We start from the raw sequence: 11,017 nt of genomic DNA, 5'->3' as shown, positions 1-11,017 counted from the left end.
TCAATAATACATAAAAAAAAACCTGACATGACTACACCTCTTCTTGTATGTCTCCCATTTATTAATTAAAATTCATGTTGATAGTTGTTTTTTGTGGGCCATAAAGTCAAAGTGGTATAACCAACCTGAGACTGACACAAAGAAAAGTCTCATTAAAGGCTGAAATTATTTTTAGATTCAGTATAAGTATTTCTTTTTTCTTTTTTTTTTTCAAAAACAAATGAAATACAACATGAATCCAAATATTAGATTTCCAAGGCCATGACATTGGATTTTATACCAGGTGTTAAGGAAGTTACAGTATAGTACTGGTGAAGACACATTACTCTGCAGTTCCCGACTCTGCTGACAGCAGCACAAATTGATTCCACGAGGTTTGCAGAACCAGCCACAAAAGCATCTGTCTCGCTCCTCGCCACTGCTCTTCTCTGATGGGCCGCAGATTCTGCCCCTACCTTCAGCATACGGCTCTGTCCTGGCGTGACGCCAGCTCGCCACTCAGGGGAGGACAGCGGTGGTCATCTGTCAATGCCAGTCTGTCAGCAGATAGTGGCTGATGGATGGAGCCGCGTGCTCGTCAATAAAACACACTTTGAAATGATTGCAGTGCTGTGCAAAGACCAAGCTGTAGTGCAGCGGGCTCTGGCCTTCACCCTTCATCTCAAAGCATTGCCCTGCTGGACTCATGCGGGTAGATTGAGATAAGTCTGTTTTTATGCTGAAGAACAAGTATGTATTGTCTTCAACAAGGAGATGACATCATTGACTCGGAGCTTGGAAAAACATACCACAGAACACATAGTTCACCCAAATGCAATCCCTGTAATTTACCTCATATCATCCCAAAGATCAAACTTTTTAAAGGTGCTGTATGTAATTTCTTTGTCTGTACTAAAGCATAAAAATACCATAATACACTTGCAGATATTTAGGAAACATACTAAGTTCACAACATACTTGTTCTGTGTCGGAATATTTTTGTTTTGGTCTCTGCGATCCCGCCGACTGCCAAATTACCCAAATAGTATCTAGACATCCCGGAAACCACAGTGTATTGCAGCCATGGAAGATTCTACCGGACATAAAAAGCCTCACCATCTAAAAAGCTCTATGACCAGTCCTCAATCTAGCCGTGTTGGAGGAGGTGGGGGAAACAATTCTCTCCAATATTTAGAATTTGGACTGCAGTACCAATTTCAACCACTAGCTGACAATATTACAAACTGCACCTTTAATGAATAGTTCTGGTTTTAGAAATTAGTTGGTCACTGGATAAATTGGGGACCAGAGCTTTCAGGCTCCAAAAAGGGATCCATACTACTTCTGTAGTCACATAATAGCTCTGTTCTGACCAAAAGTCATTGTTCACGGAAAATCTTGACATCCACCCATTCCTGGGCACATTCATGAGATAAAAAAAAAGTAATGTTCAATTAGCAAACTTAATGTTCTTTTGAGTCAGATCATTTCAATGAATTGATCCAACTCACAAAACCAGAAAACAATTCATTCACAAATTTGACTGATCCGATTCCCATTCAACTCTATGATCTGGTCACAGTGGCACTGGAGGAGAATATTTTCAGTGGATAACAGCTTACATTTTTAGCTTTTATTCTAAAAGGTTGGAATATAGCACATTACTTGGAATGACTACTTTACTATTCTGATTCAACTTGAAAGCTCCAGACCCCATTCATTGTTACTGCATGGAAAAGAGCAACCTCTGTACTGTAATGAAAACACTTTTTCTTCTTTTGTGTTTCACAGAAGAAAAAGTCAGATTGGTTTGAAACGACATTTTCATTTTTTTGGGTGAACTATTCCTTTGACTGAATGGAGCAACAGCAATAATGTTGAAACTAGAGTTATTGATCATCCAAACAACTATAAAAAGAGACTTTGCTGGTTCCTATCGACTCTCACTCATTTAAAACTCTAGACCATCTTCTTTATAAATAAAAGATACCTACAGTGAATAAACTTCACACACTCACGGGGTAAATCTTGGATGGCGATGCCAACTTTAATATTAATGCCATCAAGTCTTGAGTGAAAAGGGCAAACACTGCTTCATGTCAAAGACCAACATCTATTTTTCTCTCTTGTGTGAAGGGGAAAACGGCGTGCACGTGTTGTCAGCATTTAGGTCCAATTTTCCTCAGCCTGCCAAGCAAATCCCTACACATACAAATGGGAGTGTATGATAGCCAACCTGACATTGGATTGAAAAACATGACAATTTGAAAACGCTTACCTTTCACTCTGCGGGAGACAGCGAGGTGACCTAGATTGATGTAGTGAGGGAGTCGTTGGGAAAGGACGAAACAGCCGGGTTAGACCGGGTTGGCATCAAGGTTTATTATCTTTTACAATGTACAATATACAAAAATATAGAGTACCAAAAATTCACAGTGTCTAAAAGGCAGTGATTACAGTCTACATCGCATATCTAACCACCAGGTCAGTTGCATAGAAGGGCACCAAGCCTTGCAGGGATGGAGCGCCTCATTGCGTCGTCTGGCTTTATGCGTGTTCCATAGCGGAGATACTCCTTTCAAGACCCGACTTACACAGAGCAGCCGCATTTGACCAACATATATTATCTGGGCAGGCACATGGGAGCGAATGTGGGGATTTAGTTTGACCTTCTAACTTTAAATAAGAGCTTAGAGTCTTGCCTATTCTTGATTAATTTCATGCATACAGTGGAGTCAAAAAGCCTTTGAAAGACATTTTAAATTTGGGATTTACTTCAGGTAAAATAATGTTTTTAGACTGAATAAGAATATATAGAAAATTTTATTTTTTTTCCATTCAACTTCTCATTCAAATCATACTAATAACATTATTTGCAATTATAATTACTTAAATGCAAAATACGAACAATTTGAGTAATGGTCTGGGATTTTTGGACCCTCTGTAGAAAATGTACCTGTAAAGTCTCGGTGTGTGAGCAACAAAAATCAGATAAAAACTCAATGAGTATGAAGCAAAAAAAAAATATCCTCTGCATTAAATACTCTGAACAGGATCCAACAGCGTCAAAACAATTAAAGGCAAATGTATTTGAATGAGTATGATATTTAAGTGCCTTAATTGAAGTAACATTTGTGAACCAAACATCAAAATCATCTATTCATATGAATTATGCCAAAATTAATCAAAAATAACTACATTCTCTAATAGTTTTGTAGGGACTGTAGTGTATCATCTTTGAAGTTATCAATCAGGGTTGGTCAACAAGATGGGTCTCTCTACTGCAGTTAAACTCTGGACATGACAGGCTCCATCCCCACACAATCCCTATGGTTGGTATATTTACACCGCTGCGGCACGTATTATTTTACAACTATAAGGCGTTTATAAAACAGTGTTAGCTTTACAATATACATGTACATTATACTAACCTTTGCGTGGCGTTACTTTTTTTGTGGTGGGACATTACTTAGTTACAACCCATGTACTCATGCTTAGCTGAAAGCATGGTTGGCTTCGCATTCATTAAATGAGCTTGATAAAATAGCTTAGTTTAGTTTTCAATGCCCTTTAGAAACCAAGCATACCATAAATACTACATCCTGGTGAGAGTTGCCATTCCTGAAACACTTTTATCGATAACTGAAGAGTTGCACCTGGAATGTGGGCGTGATGCCGCTGGGAAGCATGTCAACACATGAGCAAAACAAGATCTGAGTTGGGCACATATTGCTGCACACAGATTATATTTTCAGATATTGTATGATGTGACAAAAACAGTGATCCATTGATCATTTCTGTGAGAGTTGACTCTGGGCAATTTTATGAATATGTGATGCTCATATACCGATGTACGCCTTCGCTCATTTCTCTGATGAATGTGATGATGGTTAGGAATACACCATCTGGAAACAATAATAAAAAATAATATATGAAATGTTCAGTATAGCTCCATCAATTTTTGAACTCGTCTCTTAAATAAACTCTATTGTCCATCTATCCTACAACTGCTGAATAGTTCCCTCTTTAAAATAACCGTAGAAAACAAGTGCCAAGCTATCAGTATTTCCTACATTTTTTCATAATAAAATATAGTCCGTCTCGGTTTCAACCCAGTCATATTTAATATGACCACCGGGACTTACAGTAACAGAGTAGAACATGTTTGCTTCAGACCTAAGCATATTCCATGTTGGTGCAATATTCCTCAATTCCCATGCATTCGCAAGTAAAAAGGGTGTTTCAACTTTTTTAGGGGAAGAATAAGGCATTCTTCTGTCCTTATGCTTTTACCGTGCTGAGAATCTATAGTTCGTTTCTGATAAGAGTCCGTTCTGAATAGCATCCTATTTTAAGCAGTTCTTTTTCTTGCAGCTTGGTTGCGAACTCATATCCGAACAGTCCACCCAGGAGATGCATTGATCCTGCGACTCGTCCTCTTTTGTTAGAGATTTGTCTCTCAAAGGTCGGAAGTCAGTGGGAAGTCCTTACATTTGCATCCAAAGGTAACAATACCACCATTCTAACCAAACCTGATAATGTCACCATTGATTGCTCTCTTTTGTCTGGTGTCTGGCTATTCTTCTCTTATGTAGTTTTAAAAAGAACTGCCACAGCGCGGCAGATTGCATTCCCGTAATGAATATTACTGGAGTTGTACGGGATGCCAGCACAATTTTCTCTTCCCACCTTCAGCTTCAGCAAAATCTCCTTCCAGTAACGGGAGTTCTGCTGCAGAGATCAATCAAGACATCAGTTTGTCAAAGTCAGTGTAGCTACACAATCTTTAAAAAGTGCTGTTTGAGTCACTGGATTTTTCCCCCATTGGACACCACAAGGCATGAATTAGGAGACACAGTCTTCAGGGGAGAGAGTTTGGGGGGGGGGGGGGGGGGGAATCAGCTGGAATGTTGGAACAAGCACCACATTGGGTGTAGAGTGTCTGGGTGGGAAAAGGGAGGTGAGCAGCCTTGTCACCATGGCGATAAAGCTACGGATGGGCAAGCATGTCTCAGCTGTGGTTATAGGTTCTGCAGGGAGAGGGTGAGGAGTCTGGGCGGTAGTCATATTTGCCCAGCGCTGTGGGGTAATAGGTGGTGGTGTACACATTTGTCTGCTGAAGTGGAGTAGGGAAGTAGTTGGTCCTCTCATCCGGCAACAAATTGTTCTTATTCAAAGTCTGTAGAGAAAAAAAGATATACTGTAAAGGAGGGTTACATGAGCTGAGAGGCTAATCAATCTCTGAGATGAAACATGGGGTTGTAATATCTGTTGTGTTTGAGCAGCCCAAAAAAGCAATATTTGCTCAACCAATGGCATGAGTTTGAACAGTAGATCATGTAGGCTTGCAATGAACTACACCTGTGGACCAGAATATACCATAGACCTTCAAGTGGTGGCTATTGAACAACACAGAGAACGGACAGCAACATGCTAAAAAAAACACAAAATCCAGAACACTGTAGAAAAGAAATTGAGAAATCTGGTTCTTTTTTTTGCAACTAGTGGAGCAGAAATTACAAACTGCACCTTTAAATATGTAACGTACCACTGAATGGAGCCCATAAGCTGTACAATTCAAAAGTGGTGAACTTATGGGTCATGGATGAAAGTAGCATGTGTGTATGAAGTGTAGTGCTCTTGAGTCTCGAGAAATATCATTTGTCTGGCTCCAAAAAAACCTGCAGCTCAGTTACTGGGGGAGTGAAGCTATAAAACATACAAGATTGATTTGAGTGACTCACCGTAGCCGAGAACTGCTGTGCAACAATTATACTTTTCAATACCTGGCAAACAATAGCTCTACAAATGGACTAAGATCATTTTTTAGTCTGAACAAAATAGATGGAATTGCTGTTTTATCCAAGACTCAATGAGTGACAACAAGTGGATGTTTGTCTACTATTACGAAACCAAATGACATCTTCCTGACTGTGGTATCTATCTTCTGCAGACTTTCGACAAACAGCTCCCTGCGCGAAATCAGAATATTCATCCTGATTTACAACGTGGCTCTCAACGGATGCTTATTCAAACACCCATCAATCAGAGGGAGTCCGTGTCACACGGTTAATATCACACAGCCATCTGTGCACCGACGTGGCCTGGGAACGCATAGACAGAGGCCTGAGTGACAATCTTTTGCAGCAGGCGCTTCTTTCTCGATCCACTCGTATTGCCCAAGTCTCATAATGAGTTTCAAGCGAGTACTGGTCATGCAGAAGATCGATGGAAAAAGTGGCAAAAGGCTCGCACAGGTGTCACAGCAAGGACACGAGGTGGAAGGAGAGCGAGCCGAGCCAAACTAATTGGATGAGCTCGACGATCAGTCACAACCAGCTGTGGGAGTCCACTGAGCGGCTGCTGCTTAAACAGCCTAATGGAGCCCATTAATAAAGACGGAGTGTGTGCCAGGAGCCAGAAGAGACGGCTAAACAAGCGGCCGTGGGGAGAGGGAAACCAGCTGTAATCTCCAAACTATCAGTTATCTGGTGATGCTCATTTTGGACAAAATAAACGAGCGTGCTCTCTGACTGAGTTTGTTTTTTTGACTGCTCACAACTTTTTCTGCTAGCTCATCTGTGGGAAAGCGTAAAGGTGAAATATGTCATGTTTTGATGTGAAAATACTCAGCTTAATATGCAAACACTATATAAAAGGCATTTGTAGCCGCATTCCCATGAAAAGGGTAAACGCTGTCTCTCTGGTGCTATCAAAACACTGAGCGGCCTTTAGATTTCAATATAGTTTAATTTGTAGAACGGAGCTGTTAAACACTCTTTTAAGTAGCTGAAGCCAAAATAAATAACAATATGAACAGGACATGCAATCTGTCAAAATCCACTGAGATTTATGTGGAATTGTCAGGCCATATATTCCATGCTGCCTACATTAGAAACTTATCTTCAGGCTCACACAGAATTGTTCTCAAAGTTCTACATATCCCTGCCTTTTGAGTGTCCATTAATTATTATTATTATTTCATTTGATTATGCATTTAGCTACAGTATCAATGGGAGTGCAGTACTCTGAGCTCAATGTTAGTTTAAATCTACCAAAATTCGGAACAGAAAATACAATAAAAGGCTGCAGATTGACACCATATGAATATATACACTACCATGCAAAAGTTTGGGATCAAAAGTAAGTTTCTTATGCTCACCCAGGTTGAAATTATTTGATCAAAAATATAGTAAAATATAGTATTTTGAAATATTATCACTGTGGCAAAAATGGCAAAAGGAGAATTTTTAATCCTCAAATATCATTCTAATATGCTGATTTGGTGATAAAAAAAACATTTCTTATTATTATCACTGTTGAAACTAGTTGTACTCCTTAATATTTTTGTGGAAACCGCGATACTGAACATGTTTTCTATGGTTCTTTGATGAATAGAAAGTTCATAAGAACATCATGAAAAGGAAATCTTTTGTAACATTATAAATGTCTGTACTGTCAATTTTGATCAAATTCATGCGTCCTTGCTAGGGCTGCACAATTAATTGCAATGAAACCGCGCGCAATTTGGCAAAGGCTGCAATTATTTTAGCTTCAGCTTTTTCTCTTTTAGTCATTTGTTAAAACAACAGCATCCCAGTTTGGTTTCATTGACCTCTTCCGCAACATTTATCATGAATCGAGCTGCTGCATCCGCACCGACCAAGGCGTCTCGAATTCTGAGGCAGGCAGGGCTACGTGCTGTCGCCATTCCTCTTTCTTCTCGTTATGGACTTCGTCATGCGACGTACCCTCACCCATGGCGACTACGACCTACAGCGAGAAGACAGAGGACGACTTGCGGATTTAGAATTTGCGGATGATATCGCATTCCTCGGATCTATTCAACCAGCACTCTGCGAGCTAACGGCTGCAATGGGAAGCGAAGCGGAAAAAGCCAGACTCCGAGTCCGGATATACACGTCCAAGAGCAAGATCCTTTGTAAAGGCAACGTCTGTGCACATATTACAGTACAAATTGACCAACAGTCTCTGGACGAAGTTGATCAGTTTACTTATCTCGGCAGCGTTGTGACGGCGGACGGCGGCTCAGACCAAGATGTCGCTCGCGAGTCGACTTGGGAAGGCCACGACGGTTATGCGGCAACTATGGCCAATCTGGATGTATAATGCAATTGTCCTAGGAACAAAAATCCGACTTCTAAATTCAATCGGCATCCCCACAGCCATCTACACGAGTGAGACCTGGAAATCGTAGGCAAGCATCACCAAACGTCTTCCAACAAAATGATGCCTTCGGTCTCATACTGTAACCATGTCAGCAAAAAGGAAATATACAGACCGAAGAACTGAAGCAAGGACAACCGAGAAAACAAGGCGGCGTACATTCATCGAAGACTTACGCGCCGTTGACCTACCATGGGACGAAGCCGAAACAGTTGCGACTGATCGAGCCCGCTGGAGATTGCTTAGCGCCCAATGCGCCGCACGGCGCAGGCGGATCTAAGTCTAAGTAAAACAACAACAACAACAACAACAACAACAACTATTAGTTATTTTCATGGACCGCAGAGTGCATTTGGGACACATCAGGCCAATACCGACAAGAAGTACTAATCCCCCCCATCCTACTTTTAGCAACTACATTGTAAGCCACCATAATTCATTGCACATCTTACTGAAAGTCTTGCACATTGTGAATAAAAATATGCATGACTGTAGCAAATAGCCGCTGATAACTGCAATATGTGACTTTGCAAAGATGTTACACCTCGTTATAGCTAATGCAATCAAAACACATCCCTGACAAATCAAAAAGTCTCCCTGCTTCATGCAAAACATTCCCACATAATGTAATTCCTTCTATTTATACTTCAATTATCAATCACTCAATAGAACCAGAGGTAATTCCTTGTTCATACGGGCCATGGACTGCTCCTGGGCAAAAATTGCTAAATATTTAGTGTTCTTTTAATGGTCTTAACCAATTCAATCACAAATCAATCACTGGTCAGGAAATACTGCATAATACTGTAGATAAAGTAACTTAGCACAGAATAGCCTTCCCCAACTTGCAGACAGCTTTTTACAGGAAAAGGGTCAGTGTTGTTCCACTCAATGTTAATGGCTTTAAACAGTTCATGAGTAGTTGAAAAATGTCTCCCAGTTGGTTTTGAGTTTAATGTGAGACCAAATATTCACTATAGGGTTAAAATCTGGACTCTAACCAGTCCAAAACATGAGCCTGATGGACTTGTTCTTGGTTGTCTTTTCAATTTGGGCAGGATTTGTCTTGTTGAAAAAAAAGATCTGATCATTCCTATTTAGATAACAACTTTTCATTTGTGGGAAGCAAGCCATTCTGCAATATTCTCCTGTACTCTAAAGCATTAAATGACTTTTCACAGTGAAGCAGCTCACCAATACCAGCAGCTAAAGAGGCTCCCCACACAATGACACCTCCTCCTTCATGCTTCACTGTGGTAGACATGCATTTATTATTATATTTCTGTCCAGATTTTTGAAGACACCGCTCTGGAGCATCACCATGCAATTTGTTTCATTGTGATTCATCACTCCACATATTCTGCCAAAAACGTCCTTCTCTATTTGATGTTTTTCTGAGACAGCAATTACTTTTTAAGTAGTGCATTTGCTTAAATTTAGCTAATTTCCTGACCAAAAATGTGTGATTAAGACTATTAAAAGCTTAGCGTTTAGCTATTTTGGGGTTGGCCCTTTTGTTTTTTTTGCCCAGGGGTGTACATCTAATATGGGTAAGATTAAGTGTAGCAACATGATACACAACAACAACAAACAATGGTCCTACTGACACTTTTCATGGCATAAAACAGTGTAACGAAAAGAAAAGTATGACCAGGGTGTCAGCACTGACCTTGAACTCCATGGGTGTGTATTTCTCATTCTTTGGTGTGGTGTTGCCCTTGTAGTTGAGGTGGTTGGGAGTGGTGGGGTGGATGACGGCAGACTCCTGCGAGGGCTTGTGGAACCGCTGACAGTACACATACACCAGGAAGGACAACAGACCGGCACCCAGGAAGCACGACACACCTGTAGCTATCAGGTGAAGCAGAGTGAACCCTGGGAAAACAAGAGAAGGCAATATTACACTAACCATTTTTCTGCAAATAACTGTAATATGATGTCACTCTCATCCAGACCTTTGACTAAATATGCTTTTTTTTTTTTATAATGAGACAATATAGTCATCCTTGTCAGTGGAAACTTTGTGATGCAGCACCATTACATCTCTCATCATTAACACAACATGTCTGTATCCATCAAACAGTGGTGGGCAGGTGCTTGAGAGCATCTGGCTGAATGACGCAGTACCAAGGGACAGTGCTGTGATTAGCCGGTCGATGTGATGGACCAGGCATCCTGCCGGTCTGACCCGTAATGAGAGCGAAATGTGATTGAGGAGAGTGAACGCCAAACCCCCTTCATGAACTGCTCTAATTGGACAACGATCACTCAGGAGAATGCCACTGCTGGACATTGATGGGTAATATGTGCTGCCACCTGGAGAAACACCAAACTGGCACTGCGGCGCCCTCTCTGAAGGCAGCCACTGCCCGTGTGTGTGGCCTGGATTCGCAACCTAAAAGGCACCGTTGTGCCCCCTCATGTCATTTTCATGCATTTTCTCTGCCTGGGAGCACGGCACATGGAAAAAAAAAGATCAGCAATGTGAATGAAGTTCACTCACTTAAACCTGGTTATCGATTCCATTTCTTCCTGAGTTCTGGATGAAAAGGAGCTGACGTGAAACATGACACACAAGCAGCACACTGCTACATGTCTTTGAGCATTCAGGAGAGTGCATGCACAAGCACATTCTAACATGCGGTGAACACAATACAAACACATCTGTCGAAGCACTTACCTCCACACTGCTGGTCCTTCTCATAGCTAGATGCCGGGAGAATCGCTGTGAAAAGAAGGAGATATATAGTTAGGGACTCTTCACACAGGATGAGCAATGGCCGTGAGCTCTTTCTGAGCATCTTGAACTGATGTTGCATATATTTCAGCTTGAAACAGCATCTTCAAAACA

At 41.0% G+C, this 11,017-nt stretch overlaps 1 protein-coding gene across 5 annotated transcripts in view; it reads right to left on the bottom strand.

The window, feature by feature from the left end:
* Window positions 1-2,338: 2,338 nt before the first annotated feature.
* Window positions 2,339-11,017, bottom strand: part of sema5ba (sema domain, seven thrombospondin repeats (type 1 and type 1-like), transmembrane domain (TM) and short cytoplasmic domain, (semaphorin) 5Ba) — a 207,036-nt gene continuing 198,357 nt past the window's right edge. For 4 of the 5 annotated variants that reach the window (XM_079880361.1, XM_079880360.1, XM_079880363.1 and 1 more), the window contains 3 exons: window positions 10,847-10,891; window positions 9,836-10,041; window positions 2,339-5,158 (listed from right to left, as the gene is read on the bottom strand). In XM_079880361.1, the coding sequence (XP_079736487.1) occupies window positions 4,991-5,158; window positions 9,836-10,041; window positions 10,847-10,891 (419 nt within the window). In that variant the 3' untranslated portion in view covers window positions 2,339-4,990. The remainder of the gene's footprint in view (window positions 5,159-9,835; window positions 10,042-10,846; window positions 10,892-11,017) is intronic. The other variant, XM_079880364.1, reaches the window with a different exon arrangement.

The sequence above is a fragment of the Squalius cephalus genome (assembly GCF_949319135.1).
Source record: "Squalius cephalus genome assembly, chromosome: 9".
NCBI lineage: Eukaryota > Metazoa > Chordata > Actinopteri > Cypriniformes > Leuciscidae > Squalius > Squalius cephalus.
Note: the sequence above shows the minus strand (reverse complement) of the source record. Positions and strands in the feature narration are given on the sequence as shown.